The 16,492-nt window shown below is 41.5% G+C and overlaps 2 protein-coding genes across 9 annotated transcripts in view; one reads left to right on the forward strand and one right to left on the reverse strand.

The window, feature by feature from the left end:
* The window catches only part of IFT81 (intraflagellar transport 81), a 219,202-nt gene that overhangs the window by 173,981 nt on the left and 28,729 nt on the right, over positions 1–16,492 (reverse strand). The window lies entirely within an intron of this gene.
* The window catches only part of P2RX7 (purinergic receptor P2X 7), a 59,603-nt gene that overhangs the window by 38,879 nt on the left and 4,232 nt on the right, over positions 1–16,492 (forward strand). For 4 of the 5 annotated variants that reach the window (XM_070475208.1, XM_020882577.2, XM_070475207.1 and 1 more), the window contains 5 exons: positions 3,436–3,572; positions 9,353–9,443; positions 11,198–11,263; positions 11,351–11,500; positions 13,259–13,360. In XM_070475208.1, coding sequence (XP_070331309.1) covers positions 3,436–3,572; positions 9,353–9,443; positions 11,198–11,263; positions 11,351–11,500; positions 13,259–13,360 — 546 coding nt within the window. Of the gene's footprint in view, positions 1–3,435; positions 3,573–9,352; positions 9,444–11,197; positions 11,264–11,350; positions 11,501–13,258; positions 13,361–14,343; positions 15,407–16,492 lie in introns of those variants that run through there. The other variant, XM_070475211.1, reaches the window with a different exon arrangement.

Consider the following 16,492-nt stretch of genomic DNA (forward strand, 5'->3'; position numbering starts at 1 on the left):
TCCAGGAGAATTCTTGCCTGGAGAATCCCAAGGACAGAGGTGCCTGGTGGGCTGCAGTCCATAGGGTCACAAAGAATTGGACACAACTGAAGTGACTAAGCATGCACGCATGCTGCCTCTTTTGCCATTTAAGGTAACATATTCAGAGATGTGGGGATTAGGACCTAGGATTAGGTATATTTGGGGGGCTATTACTCAGGCTGGGCTTCCCTGGTAGCTCAGTGGAAAAGAATCTGCCTGCCAATACAGGAGATGTGGGTTCAACCCCTGGGTCAGGAAGATCCCCTGGAGAAGGAAATGGCAACCTACCCCACTATCCTTGCCTGGGAAATCCCACAGATAGAAGAGCCTGGCAGGCTACAACCCATGGGGTCACAAAGAGTCAGACACAACTTAGAGACTAACAATGACAACTATCCAGACTACCACACTTTGGTTACTCAGGATTATTCCAGCTGCAAATTATAGAAATCCAACTCAAGTGATTTAAGCAAAAAATAAAAAGTAATTTAGGGGCAAATAACAGAAACAAAACTCAAGTGACTTAAGCAAAAAAGGAACCATATTAACTTGTGTAGAAAGACCAGGCGGAATGAACATTCTAGTATACCCAAAGCATCTTCCTACCTTGAGAGTTTTCCCTTGCTGTTCCCTCTGCCTGGAACAGTCTAGCCCCAGACATAGTATTAACTGTCTCCTACATTTACTTCCAGTATTCACTCAAATATAGCTCAGTGAAGCTTTCACTTACTGCTACATTTACAATGACAATTTCCACCTCTATCCCAGCAGGCCCTTTTCAGGTTTATTTTTATCCCTGGTACCAAGCATTATCTGACATACTATATATTTTACATCATTTCCATTTGTCTGTTGTCTATTTTCTCTGACTAGAATGTAAGTTCCAAGTGCTGCTCTTTTTTTTTGGTTCATTTTTGTATAACATTCAGCACATAATGGACAGTCAATAAATATTTGTTGGCTGAATGAAGAGTATGATAGATTTAGGCATAGCTGCATCCCAGAACTCAAATGCTATCTTCAGGAATCTGACTCCTTTCATTTTTTATTGTTTCCTTAATGATGATATTCTCCACATGTCAAGTCAAAACCACCAAAGCTCTAGCACTGTGCTATCCAATATGGTAGCCACAAGTCACACGCAGCAACTTAAACTTAATTGAAATTAAAAACTTATTTCCTTGGTCATACTAGCCTCATTTCAATAACCACTGGCTACTGTCTTACAGGGCATGAATATAGACTATATTCATCAGCATAGAAAATCCTATTAGATAGTGCTGCTTTAGACTTTCACACTCCATAGCTAGTGGTCTCAAACAACAGAGGACCTTTTCCCCTATGGTTCTGGCAAAATGTCTCAAGGAGAGTTCTGGTTAACCCTACCTTGGGGTACATAATCTATCTGAACTAGTCATCAGGTCCAGAGGGAAGCACTGTCCTGATTGGCTAGGACGAGTCAGGTGCCCATTCCTGGGAGAGGTCACAGCCCCATTCAAACCACGGAGAGTTAGAAAAGGTGTTTCCCAAAGGAGATTCCAGGTAGCTTTCCAAGAAGGCGGCAAATTGGATGCCAAGTGACAAAGGTATTAATATATTCACTATAGTAGGTAGAGTGCTTGGTTTAGTGCCTGACCCCCCCAAAAAAGGCAGTTGTGATTATTCTGTATTATTTCTCCTCCCTCTAAGTCAGAACCTCTTTGTTACTCATTTCTGTATCCTCAGAATACTACATCTAGCATACTGTCTTGAAATGCCTAATTTCATCGATTCAAAGAGATATCTTTTTTCACTTTTAATAATTTTGAAATCAGTAAGTGCTTTCAGTTGATGGAGTCTCACAGCTTAACAGACACCAGTTTTTTCCTTGGAGGAACATTAAAAAAAAAAAAAAACCCTGCGTGTCTTACAAGCAATGGTGTCTAAGCTTCAGTGAAATATGATGGCCAGTGCTCAAAAAATGTAGAAAAAAAAGAAGTACTAAGTATAGGTAAGCGATGAGCAGATTCTTTAGAAGTTTAGAGGAGAGAAAGGTAACCATGAATTGAGGAGTATAGGGGTGCTTGAGTGGATGGGGAAGGATGTTGGCTGGGTCTTGGAGGATGAGTAGAATTTAGCTAGAGAAGTGGGTAGGAGAAAAATTTCATTGGGAGAAAAGGTCAAGGGCCAAGATTAAAAGATGCAAAGTATACCCAGCAATTCCACTCCAAAGTATGTACCCCCAAAAAATGACAACTTATATTCACACAAAAACTTGTATCTAAACATTCACAGCAATATTATTCATTATAGTCAAAAGGTAGAAACGACCCAAGGGTCCATCAAAAGATGAATGGATCAACAAACTGTAGTGTATTCATACAATGGAATATTCTTCTACCACAAAAAGGAATGAAGTACTGACACTTGCTACAACATGTACGAACTTTAAAAGCATTATGCTAAGCGAAAGAAGCCAGACAAAAGATCATGTATTACATGATTTCATTCATGTGAAAGTTCAGTATAAGGAACTCTGCAGAGACAAAAAGTAGATTAGTGGTTGCTTAGTGTTGAGAGGGGTAATAACTAAAGTTTACATGTTTTCTTTTGGAGGTAGTAAAAATGCTGTAAAATTGACTGTGGCAGCAGTTGCACATATACATGAATATAAGTGTGGAACTGTACATGTTAGGCGGGCGAATTGTATGTGAATTGTATCTCAATAAAGCTGTTGAGATACAGCTTTACTTTAAAATAAAAAAGAAGTGAAAATGCAAAGTGTGTCTGGGAAAAGCATAGTCTGGCCTAACAGCTTTCTCCAAGGGAGAATTCAGAGATAAGCAGAGAGGACGTGATGGAGCACGCTGAATTCCAGTATGATAAGCTTCAGCTTAATCTTTAATGGGGGTGGAGGCATTAATAATGTCTGATTACTGGAGGAGTTTGTTGAAAGTTGGGCTTCCCTGGTGGCTCTGAGGGCAAAGAATCTGCCTACAATACCAGAGACCTGGGTTCGATCCCTGGATCAGGAAGATCCCCTGGAGAAGAAAATGACAACCCACTCCAGTATTCTTGCCTGGAGAATCCCATGGACAGAGTCTAGTGGGCTACAGTCCATGGGGTCGCACAGAATAGGACACGACTGAGCGACTAACATTACTACTACTTGTTGAAAGTTATATTTTAGGAAAGTAAATTTAATGGTAGTATGTTGGGGGGTGGGGAGCAGAGAGATGCATTTGTAGTTGCCAAAGTAGTAGTTGTATGGGTTAAATTGGATGGTACTTAGGACTCTGAAATTTTTTATCAGCATTTTTTATCCTCAAAAGCAAACTTTTCTTTCAGTGATCATCACCATACAGGGAGATGTCTGATGGCTGCATAACCCACGTCCAGCGAGGCTTAGAGATTATCTCTTGCTTTCTTCCCCAGGGAGGAATCATGGGCATTGAGATCTACTGGGACTGCAACCTGGACAGATGGTTCCATCACTGCCGTCCAAAATACAGTTTCCGTCGCCTTGACGACAAGACTGCCAAGGAGTCCTTGTACCCTGGCTACAACTTCAGGTAACAGTGCTCTGGGTCAGATTTGCTCAGTAACTAGCCCTTGGCTCCCCAGGGACCTGGGGAATTGAATTCAGACCCTGCTGAATTGTATCCCCAGCAGCCAGTAAGACTAGTTTTGTTTCCCAAGGCAACAAGATGAATGTAAAAGACTTCCCCTCAGAGCTAGGCAGTGACTGAATTTTTGTATGAATTATTAAAGAACTGCACTCTCTTTGTAAGATAAAAACAAAACTTGGGAAACAGAGATAACCATAAAGAAGAGGATAAAAATCACCCATAATTCCTCTACCCTGAGATAACCGAAGGTAACCTTCTGGTGAAATTTCCTTTGTCTAGCCAACTCTTTTGTGAGGCTTATATGAGATCATATAATATGTATAACCTGGTATTCTGTGAGATGTTTTCATATGCCAGTTCAGTTCAGTTCAGTCACTCAATCGTGTCTTGACTCTTTGTGATCCCATGAACCGCAGCACGCCAGGCCTCCCTGTCCATCACCAACTCCTGGAGTTTACCCAACTCATGTCCATTGAGTCGGTGATGCCATCCAACCATCTCATCCTCTGTCATCCCCTTCTCCTCCTGCCTTCAATCTTTCCCAGCATTAGGGTCTTTTGAAATGAGTCAGCTCTTCGCACCAGGTGGCCAAGGTATTGGAGTTTCAACTTCAGCATCAGTCCTTCCAATGAATATTCAGGCCTGATCTCCTTTAGGATGGACTGGTTGGATCTCCTTACAGTCCAGGGGACTCTCAAGAGTCTTCTCCAACACCACAGTTCAAAAGCACCAATTCTTCAGGGCTCAGCTTTCTTCATGGTCCAACTCTCACATCCATACATGAATACAGGAAAAACCATAGCCTTGACTAGACAGACCTATGTTGGCAAAGTAATGTCTCTGCTTTTTAATATGCCCTCTGGGTTGGTCATAACTTTTCTTCCAAGGAGTAAGTGTTTTATGTGCATTTTATGATATGTTAATTACATCTCAATAGAACAAACAAAGAAATCCAATAAGACCATTTCAGATGAAGATACATGCTTTGAAGAAAATCAAACAAGATAGTTTGATAGGGTGGGGAGCAGGGATGCAACCAGAAAAGGCCTCTCCAAGGACGGGATAGGAACCCCCCATAGGCACTGTGCACTTTCCTGAAGAGTGAGCTTTCCTAGTTAAGAAGGGAAACTGCACACACAGGAGTCCATCTTAGGGAATCAACTTACAAACTTATTAGCTTCCCTGAATACTTTTCCTGCTGATCATCTGGACTCTCAAAGTGTGAGTCCCCACATCAGCATCTTGTTAGAAATGCAAATTCTCAGGCTCTCCTCAGACCTACTGAATTAGACACTCCAAGGGGTTGTCCCTCCCAGGTTATTTGGATGCAAACTCAAGTTTGAGAATCACTAGTCTAGACCCTTGATACTCAAAATGTGATCCTGTTACCAGGAACATGTTGGGCCTTGCCTCAACATGGGAGCTTGTTATGATGTAAAAATCTCAGCTTCCACTCTTAATTTACTCTCTTATGTCTCCTGCATTGGCAGGCGGTTTCTTTACCACTAGTGCCTAGAATCCAGAGAAGGCAATGGCAGTCCACTCCAGTACTCTTGCCTGGAAAATCCCAGGGATGGCAGAGCCTGGTGGGCTGCCGTCTATGGGGTCGCACAGAGTCAGACACGACTGAGGCGACTTAGCAGCAGCAGCAGCAGCAGTGCCTAGAATCTACATCTTATGATTCCCAAAAGATTCATGTGCACATGAAAGTTTGAGAAGCACTGGTCTAGTGGTCTAGTGGTCTAGAAGCACTGGTCTAGGCTATGTCATCTATCATCCCAAACATGCTTTCTTCTTTGATGTTTCATTTGACTGTATTTTGTTTCTTACCACCAGGTTGCTAGTTGCCTGGGAGAATGAATAAAATGAGGTGTCTACTTAATCTGAGCATGCAAGTACAGGCCAAAGTGCATGTGCAAACACACACATACACCCATTCACTGCCTCCTAACCCTTCTGCTAGCACTCTTATTGACTTTTTGTTATCCACTCAAGCAAATGGATCTATTCATATTTTAGGTAAAGCAGCATCATTAACTGGCAAGCAGACTTCAAACTTTTTTGTTGTTGTTGTTATTGTTGTTGTTGGCCTGTACAATGTTTTGAACATTGAGATATTCTACATAAAAATATGAACTTCCTGCTTTTTCTGGAAAATTAAACTATTGGAAAAAAATCAAACCATGTAACAACACTGGCTTCATATCCCACAGGAGAGCCCTCAGCTGGAGCTGAGTGTCAGTGGTTCCCTCTTGGTTTGTTATAGTCCTCACCATTCTTTATTGCCTCATACCTGGCTGCATCACTTATTTCTGTTATCTGTCTGGCCCCTACAGGCATCTGAGTTTGAAACTCCTGACTAAGAGCTGGCTGAGATCAACACACAAGAGGCATTTTCAAAGAACACTGTCTTTGCTTCAGTGACTTTATTTTTTTCATATTTATTTATTTGGCTTCTCCCCCTCCCGGCCTGAGTCTTAGTTGCTGCAAGCGGAAACTTCATTGCAGCATATGGGATCTTTTTAGTTATAGTATGTAGGATCTAGTCCCCTGACCAAAGATCGAACCTGAGCCCCCTTCATTGGGAGCTTGCAGTCTTAACCACTAGACCACCAGGGAAGTCCCATAAGAGGCTTTTTGCCTTCTCTGGGTCCATGGAGTCTCATCCAGGGCCCTGAAACCAGCTCCTAGTTTAGGTAATGTTTTGATCATTCCCTGCTGCTCTACTGAATAGGCTTGTGGCTGTTAGTAGGAAGCGAGGCCTGGGTCAGTGGTCCCCAGTTGCCCTCACAGGCTGTTTTTTAAGCAGCCAGCAGACGCATGCAGGGCAGTGTACCCATCAGATGTTAGCAAATGTCCTTCAAGTCTCTGAGCTGAGCCTAAGAACATTAGCTCCTGGAGAGATCTGAGCTTTCTGAAGAACTGGTTGATCTTTCAGATCAAAGTGTTAGAGCATTTGTTCTCTGGAATCAAGCACCAGAAGAAATCTGTAGCCAAAAATAAATTGTGGAGACCTGATGGGTAACTTTATTTTCAAATAGCCACAGAAAAGAGAAGGAAATTAGAGGTTATATGAGGTATATGAGAAAATATATATAAGCTTTCTAAAACACAGGAAGTTGAAGGAATTGATCACGTTGCACATATTTCATCCTTTACCAAAAGATCTGTGGCCAAAGGTTCTTAGGCAATGATTCAGTTTATTTACAAGACGTGTAAAGCAGGGAAGACCCACCCAGCACAGAATGCCTGATGGGCTTCTCTGCTCTCAGAATAGGTATATATGTGTATTCATTTTCTGTGGCTGCTTTAACAAATTACCACAAACTTGGTGGCTCTAAACAACAGAAACTTTTCACAGTTCTGGAGGCCAGAAGTCCAAAATCAAGGTGTCAGCAGGGACATTCTCCCTCTAAAGGCCCCAAGGGATGACCTCCCCTTGCTGCTTCTGGCTTCCGATGGCTTTTGTTGTTGTGCTTAGTCGCGTCCGACTCTTTGCGACCCCATGGACTGTAACCCGCCGGACTCCTCCGTCCATGAGATTCTCCAGGCAAGAATACTGGAGTAGGTAGCCATCTCCGACTCCAAGGGATCTTCCTGACTCAGGAATTGAACCTGAGTCCCCTGCACTGGCAGGCAGATTCTTTACCACTGAGCCACCAGGGAATTACAGATCTTCACTGGTGCTCTGCTCGTAATGTGACTAATGCTTATTTTTTCTGCTTCTCAAGGATATCAGCTTGCAATATATAATTGACCCTTGAACAATACAGGTTTGAACTGCCTGGGTCCATTCACACACAGACTATTTTAAATAATAAATATTAATACTATAGTACTACACAATCCGCAGTTGGTTGAATGCACAGTTGCAGAGGGAGTATGGATATGAAGGGCCAACTGTAAGTTAAAGTGGATTTTCCACTGAGCAGAGGGTGGGCACCCCAACCCCCGTGCTGTTCAAGAGTTAACTCTATAGCCCTTCTAGCACCAGCACTCCATTTAGAACTTCATCTTTTTTTTTTTAAATAGGCCAATTCTAGTGGTTTTTTAAATTTCAAATTCCTAAGACAGAAAGTTTGATTGACCCAAAATATTGTTTCAAGCCATTTCCAACAAGATGAAACTGCTTGGTTCTTAACTCGTGGCTGCCTCCCTCCAGTATCTGCCTCCATCTTTACATGGGCTTCCCCTCTGGTTTCTGTTTTAACTCTCCCTCTCTTTCCTCTTATAAGGATAAAGTCATTGCATTTAAGGCCCACCCTAAATCCAGGATGATCTCATCTTGAGATCCTTAACTCATTTGCACTTGCAAAGATCCTATTTCCAAATAAGGTCACACTGGCAGGTGCAGGGGTTAGGCACTTGAGACTTGCCTTTGGTGGGGGCATTATTCAACCCACTACAGCACGCAAAAGCATCCTTGCCCATGAGGGCCTGGTATTTCTGAGTGTGGTCCACTATTCACCTATATCAGAACCAGCTGGTCCCTTGCCTAGACATACAGGTTCCCAGAAACATTTCAGACCATCTGAAACCACCCTTTGGGGGTGAGGCCCAGGAATCTGCCTTTTGAAAGTGCTTCCCAAGTGATTCTTGCCCTCAGTATGAGAACCACCATACCAAGCCCCTGAAAATTGAAATTCAAGTATTTACTACAGTGTTAACCTTCCAGCAAAACAGCTTGCATGGAGAGATTATGCAACCTTGGGGCATGGAGTGGTGATGCATGCTGGTTTTCCATTTTAAAAAGCAAATCAGTTAATAGAGCAAAAGAAAATGTTGTCATTAAATGAGAACATTCAGATGCAAAGAAACTGAAACCCCTTTAGCCAGAAACAGGCACTGAAGCGCTGAGAACATCTAATTCATCTCTATGTCAGATCTGGAGAGTTTAAAAAAGAAAAAAATAGGATTTTCAGATGTTCCATACTATACTTTGGCAGAGCATTCATTTTTTGTTTTCTTCTCTCCCCACACCTATAAGTAGATTATGAGTTAATAACTCAAAGAAAAAAAATGTCCTGGGACTTCCCTGGTGGTCCATCTCTAGTGGGTCATCTCTATGCGGTGGTGTCAGCAGCTACTTATATCTTTGCTGTAAATGTCTATAACACTCTGAGCTCCCAATGCAGGTGGTCTGGCTTCAATCTCTGGTTAGGGAACTAGATCCCATATGCCACAACTAAGAGTTCGAAGATCACAACTAAAGATCCTGCATGCTGCAACCAAGACCTGGAGCAGTCAAGTGAAAGTCCCTCAGTTGTGCTGGACTCTTTGTGACCCCGTGGACTGTACAGTCCATGGAATTCTCCAGGCCAGAATACTGGAATGGGTAGCCTTTCCCTTCTCCAGGGGATCTTCCCAACCCAGGGATCGAACCCAGGTCTCCTACATTGCAGGCGAATTCTTTACCAGCTGAGCCACAAAGGAAGCTAAATAAATATACAAAAATAAATTAAAAAAAAAAAAAGCAGACTTTCCATCACTTTGTTATGCCAAAAGTAGAGGAGGTGACGTGGGGAGGTGGTGCCTTGGTTCCAGGTGAAGAGAGAGAGAAATTTGTGTTCTTCCCTTTGCTAACAACAGCAGAGCTGGAAGAAGACTAGAAAAGTAGATTGGACAAAGAAGACTAGATCGGCTACTGTTTCAGTTTTTCTTTTCATAAAATACCATCACTTTCAGATAGATCTTTATAAATATGGATCCTTTTCCTCCTACAGATTTGCCAAGTACTATAAAGAAAATAACACTGAAAAGCGGACCCTGATAAAAGCTTACGGGATCCGTTTTGACATCCTGGTTTTCGGCACCGTAAGTCTCTTCTCTGCTCTCAGCCACTGGCATCTCTGTTCCTATGACTGTGTTTTAAATTACTGCCATGGTATCTCAAAGGGTGAATGCTTTGGTCCTAGTCATTAGCTGGCACTGTGCACTTTGCATGTGGGATACAAAAAGGGGAAGAAATGTCCTTGTTCCTAACAAGTCATTTAATGAGTACAAGAGTGGGCTTGGGGAAAAAACCTAATAATTCAACCTTAAAAATACTCTGATGCTTAAAAAGGAGAGAGAAATTGTATATTAATGCATATATATGGAATCTAGAAAGATGGTACTGATGAACCTATTTATAGGGCAGCAATGGAGACAGGGAGGCCTGGCATACTGTGGTTCATGGGGTCGCAAAGAGTCAGACACGACTGAGCAACTGAACTGAGCTGAATGGAGACACATTCATAGAGAACAGACTTATGGACGTGGGTGGTGGGGAGGAAGGAGATGGTGGGATGGATGGGGAGAGTAGCATGGAAACATATACACTACCATATGTAAAATAGATAGCCAGTGGGAATTTGCTCTATGACTCAGGGAACTCAAACTGGAGCTCTGTAACAACCTAGAAGGGTGGGAATGGGTGGGAGGTGGGAGGGAGATTCAAGAGGGAGGGGACATATGTATACCTATGGCTGATTCATGCTGATGGATTGCAGAAACAAACTCAATATTGTAAAACAATTATCCTTTAATTAAAATAATTTTTTTAAAAGGAAAGAGAAAGAGATCCCTCTGTAAAATAGTTTGTCAGGACAGAACCCAATTCAAATTGGGTTAGTTCACATAACTGATAAATCCAGAGGCAATTTTCAGGCTTCAGGTATCGCTGAATCCAGATGTTTTAATAACATCATAAGGAACCTGCCCCCCTCCATCTCTTACATTTTTCTCCTCTGTTTTGGCATCATTCCTAGTGGGTCATCTCTACGTGGTGGTATCAGCAGCTACTTATATCTTTGCAATTTAGCAACCTCTACAGAAAGAGAACATCTCAGCAAAAACCTCAGCAGATGCCACTGGCTTTGACTGGCCCAATATGGGCCACATGCTCACTGATAAACTAATCATTATGACTAGGGTCACTCACAATGGCTGGTCTTAGACCAGCCCTGAACCAGCCTCTTCCCTGAAAACTACAGGGATTGAGTATGCACAGAGATGGTTCTCCAAAGAAAAACTGGCATGCTGTCTCCAGAAGAAGGAGAGATGCAAAAACCAATGGATGCCCACATATCTTGTCTGACAGCATATTATTTACTTAACGTGGTAATAAGCCCCACAGGAATCAATGAGATATAGTGAGAAGATACAGTGAGAAGACACAAAGACACTGAGAATAAAAATCATAAGGACATAGAAGGGGAGACTTTGTGCAGACATTCCTTCCCTCTGTTTCCAAAGTAATTTCAAATCACTTTTAGGGAAAGCTCTTCTGAAACCCTCACCTTGAATGGAAAAATAAACTTTCAGTGGCTCTCCTCTCAGTGTGTGGGCTCCAGTGCTTCTTAGTTTAAAACACCCATGTTTTCAAGCACATCCTGAGAGACAGAAGCAGAAGGAATGGGATTCATATTTTCAGTCTCCTTAATCTTTGTTGCTGTGAACACATTGGATGCAGTTGTCAAATTCATGGCACTAGACTCCCTCCTCTGCCGGAACTTACAATTACATGTTAGAGCAGGAAAGCATGATTCTGAATTTCAACCAAGTAATCTTTTGTACTCTGTTTTCAGGGGGGGAAATTTGACATCATCCAGCTGATCGTGTACATTGGTTCAACCCTCTCCTACTTTGGTTTGGTAAGAGATTCTTTTTCTCACACTTTATGAAAATGAAGTGGCTAAAGGAAGTTTCACTGACAAGGTGCTTGTCTGTTTTTTTTTCAGGCCACTGTGTTCGTTGACATGCTCATCAATACTTATTCAAGTAAATACTGTCGATCGCATGTTTATCCCTGGTGCAAGTGCTGTCAATTCTGCGCAGTCAATGAATACTACTACAAGAAGAAGTATGAATCCATTGTGGAGCCAACACAGGTAAGACTCGATGTGTCTACAGGATATCAAAATCAAAATACCTGAAGGGCCCATTGGCTCACTGAGGAGAGTGCAGAAATAAGGCCAAAAATTATAGGTGTCGTCAATCCCATGGTGGATAAGTATCAGGATCCTACCCCAATCCACATTCTCCCTCAGATGAATCCTTTCATTTTAGTGAAGAAAAGAGACAAAAATAGAGAAGCAGGATATAGGGAAAACAAATGTTTATGTTCTAGGATTTGTCAATTTGGTCAGATTTATTAAACTGGTTGTGCAATAAAAGTATAATAACTTTGGAGAACAATTTGTCAATCTAGTAACATTTAAACAGGACATACTTTACACCCTGGCATTTCTGCTTCTCCATACCTGTCCTAGAGAAACACTCACATGGGTACCCAAGTAGTGCCCATGTACAAGATGTCTGTCACAGTGCTATGTGTGACAGTGATGAAGAGCATCTGCCCAAATGCCCAAGAGGTGAATAGTGAAATGAACTATGATAAATCCATAGTAGGGAATGCCTGGCACCAGTTTTAAAAAATGACGCAGATAATTATAAAAGCAAATGCTCATATAGAGTTCCCAGTGCTATGTATATATTAACTCACTGAACCTTCACACAGCCTTACAGGTGGGTTTATAGGATTGTGTGATTATCAGTAGAACTCTAGATAGGTACTACTTCTTTTATCTTTCTGCAGATGAGGAAACTGAGGCACAGGAAGGTTAAATTATTTGCCCAAAATCATACAGTTGGCAGAGCTGGTATTCTAACTCAGGCAGGCTGGTTTCAGAATCCATGTTGATAACTATTATGTTAGAGGTACGGACATGAGCAAATATCCAAGATTGCTGAAAGTGAAAAAGCAAACTATGGAACAATATCTGTGGTATGATATATAGGTTAAAAAGCAACTATACACAAAAACTAATTTTATGTATTTTCTACACATATATATGTGTATTTATATACACACATATATATTCTGTATATTTTTATGTGCATTATACACACATGTAAATGTGTGTGGGGAAGTAATAAACATATACAAAAAGGTTTGGACACTCACAAATCACTCACAGTGATTGCTTATGGAAAGGAGCCTCAGATGGGGGAGTAGTCAAAGGAAATTTTAGTTCATCTGTATGGTTTTGATTTGATTCATTTGGAATTTGATTAATTTTGGAATCCATGATTTCCTCCAATCAAAGAGAAATCTCTGGTACTTTAAAAACAACAAAGAGGGCTTCTTTCCCTTGTCCAAGAACACTGCTGTCCTTTTGTAGCAGCTGAATGCACAATTCATTGTTCATTGTACATGTATTTGCAATTAAAATCGAAGTTCATCTTTGCAACTAAAATTAATCACCATTTCATGGCCCAAGATGGGAGGCAATTTAATGAAGATATAAATAATTTAAGTTGCAATGGTATAACTTTCTGGAGATATTCAACCTTAGCATAACTGAAATTGAGGGAACACAACAAAGGAATTTTATATAGCACTTAGGGTACCTGGAGACAATAGGCAGTAAGCTGTGGATACTCTAAGTCTACAAATTAAGGTAGCAGGGGCTCCATTTCTGATACTCAGAATCAATTCTTTCTTAGTTAGCAAGAGTTTCTGGTTAGCTTGTTTAATGGGTTGTCATTGGGTTAGTAGGAATAACAGTTGCCTTTAGATACGTTCAGATACACAGTAGGTGTAACCCTGTACTAAAATGGCTAACCCTTTCATTTTTATCTTCTAGACATTAAAATATGTGTCCTTTGTGGATGAACCCTATATTAGGATGGTAAATGAAAGACTACTTGGGAGAAGTCTGCAAGATGTCAAAGGTGAAAAAGTCCAGGTAAGTTGTTTAGTGCTTGCTTTTTGTATTTTGGCTGCGCAGCACAGCCTACGGGATTTTAGTTTCCTGATGGAACCCACATCCCCTGCAGTGGAGGCTTAGAGTCCTAACCACTGGATCCTCAGGGAATTCTCATTAGTCTTTTCACACTAATTAATTGATTAATTTGGTCGTGTGGGGTCTTAGCTGTGGCACACAGGATCTTCCTGGCGTCATGTGGGATCTTTCATCGAGGCTCACAGCCTCTCTAGTTGTGGTGCTCTGGCTTCAGCAGTTGCAGTGTGTGGGCTTAGCTGCCCAGCGGCATGAGGGATCTTAGCTCTCAGACCAGGTATCGAACCTGTGACCCCTGCATTCCAAGGTGGATTCTTAACCACTAGACCACCAGGGAAATCCCAGTCTTTTTAAAAGAATACTTACTATTAAATGTAAATATATCTAGAAATGTGTATAAATCACAAGTGATGACAAAGTAAACACCATGCGACACATGATACCAGCACCCAGATTTTAAAAGTGAATATTAATAGCAGAAGGCCCTTTAATGCCTCTACCCAATTACTATCTTCCCTTAAAAGTAGACATTATCCTGCATTCAAATGTTAGTTTTACCTCTTAGAGAATTTTACAAAATTTGAATCCTATAGTATGTATTCAGTACATACCCTGTTGAGTGGCTTCCTTCACTCAACTCTATTTTTGTGAGAGTCATCCATGATGTTGTGTGTAGCAGTGGTTCATTCTCATTGTTGTATAATTTCTGTTTTATAAACATTCAATTTATTTATCCATTCAATTGTTGAATGAACTACCCATTTGGTTAGTTTCCACTTTGGGGTTCATGCCAATGCTGCCGCTACAGTAAACACATGGCACCTGAGAACGGAACTGCTCAGTCATGAGGCAGGCCTGTGTGCAGCTTTCATAGTTACGACCTAAAAGTTTTCTAAAGTGGGTGTTCTCATTCACACTCTCCCCAGCAGCTCTGGCCGCTGGACATCTTCACTGACTGCATGAGTTTTCTACAGCTGCTGTAATGCATTGCCACAACTAGGGAGCCTGGAGCAACAGAAGTGCATTCTCTCGGCGTTCTGGAGGCTAGAAGTCTGAAATCAAGCTGTCAAAAGGGCTGTACTCCCTCTGAAGGCTCTAGGGGAGGCTGCTTTCTTGTTTATTCCAGCTCCAGATGCTTGTTTCACCTGTTAGGATGTCCAGCACAATACTGATCAGAAACGATAAGAGCAGGCATCTTTGTCTCATTTCCTAAACCAGGAAGAAAGCTTTTCTATTTCACTGTTGGCTTTGCTGTAGGGTTTTGTTTTTGTTTTTTGGCCTCCCTCACGGCTTGCAGGGATCCCAATTCCCTGACCAGGGGTTGAACCTGGCCCACCGCAGTGAAAGTGCTGAGTCCAGGCAATTCCCTGTTGTAGGTTTTTAAAGAATACCCTATCAGATTAAGAAAATTCCCCTCTGCTCTTAAGAATTTTTATCATGACTGGATACTGAGTTTCGAATGATGTATTTTTTCAGGCTTTTCAAATAATGAGATTTCTTTTTTCTGTTTTTTAGTACATTACACTGATTGGTTTTCAAATATTAAGCCAGCCTTTCATTGCTGCAATAAAATACATTGAATGCAATGTATTATTCTTTGTATTTACTGCTGGATTCAATTCACTAATATTTAAGAACTTTACATCTCTTCTTGAGAGAGACTGGCCAAAATTTTTCCATTCTTGTAATGTTTTTATCAGGTCTGGGTATAAAGTGAACTCTCATATGTTGGGGAAGGGCAGTAAAATACACATAATATAAAATTTACCCCTTGAACCATTTTACAGAGTACAATTCAGTGACATTTAGTATATCCACCATGCTGAGCAACCATCACCACTGCCTTGCTCCAGAACTTTTTTATCACTCCAAAAGGAAACTGAATCCATTCAGCAGCCACTTCCACTCACTTCTCCCCAGGCCCTGTGCAACCACTAATGTGCTTTCTGTATCCATGAATTTGGCTATTTTGGACATTTCATGTAAACTGAATCTTACTTGTCTCCTTATGTCTGGTTCCTTTCAAGGTTCCATCCATGTTTGGCTCAACAGCCATGTTTAGTATTTGTCAGTAATTCATTCCTTTTCATAGCCGTATGAACATAATTTTCTTTTTTTTTTGGTCTGTGTAGGTCTTGTTGCTACATGTGGGCTTTCTCTAGCCATGGCGAGCAGGGGCTACTCTCTTGTTGTGGAGCGTGGGCTTCTCATTGTGGTGGCTTCTCTTGTTGCAGAGCATGGGTTCAGTAGTTGTGGCGCTCAGGCTTAGTTGCCCTATAGCATATGAGATCTTCCCAGACCAGGGATCAAACCCACGTCCCCTGCACTGGCAGGTCAGTTCTCAACCACTGGACCACCAGGGAAGTCCTGAACATAACAGTTTTTTATCCATTCATTCATTGATGGACATGAGTTATTTTCACCCTTTGGCTGTTATAATAATGGTGCTGTGTACATTCATGTACATGAACCATTTAGTTTTAATGTACTCAACTCACACTCTCTTTGTCTGGTGAATGAAGGTATATGTCACAAAGAATAGATATAAATGATGGCAATTATGGCAAATTCCCTTGGAGGATAACAAATAGATTTTTCAGAAAAGGGAGCATGGTGAGAAAGGAGAGCTAAGTCAGCAAATATTTATTGTCTACTATGTGCTGGGTACTGTCATAGGCACTGGGGATATAGGCAGGAAACAAAGCAAACAGGGCCCCCGCTTTCATGTGGAAGAGGAATCATCCAGGAAACATGTGAGTTCATAAGATCATTTCAGATGGTGGTAAGTACTAATGAAGAGCATAGCACATCATCATGTGGTAAGAGAAGGACCTGAGCGGAGGGGAACTACCTAGATCAGGTGGGCGGGGCCCGGAGGTCTCTCTGATGAGAGGATATATGCACTAAGGCCTGGCTTTTCTGAATTTCACTTTCCAAACCTGTAAAATAGAGATTCAGACACATATCTCATGAGGCTTTCCTTTAAAAAAAAAAATTTATTTATTTATTTTTGGTTGCTCTGGGTCTTTGTTGCTACACGCTGGCCCTCTCCAGTTTCAGTGAACAGGGGCCACTCTT

The sequence above is a fragment of the Odocoileus virginianus genome, chromosome 12, assembly GCF_023699985.2.
Source record: "Odocoileus virginianus isolate 20LAN1187 ecotype Illinois chromosome 12, Ovbor_1.2, whole genome shotgun sequence".
Lineage (NCBI taxonomy): Eukaryota > Metazoa > Chordata > Mammalia > Artiodactyla > Cervidae > Odocoileus > Odocoileus virginianus.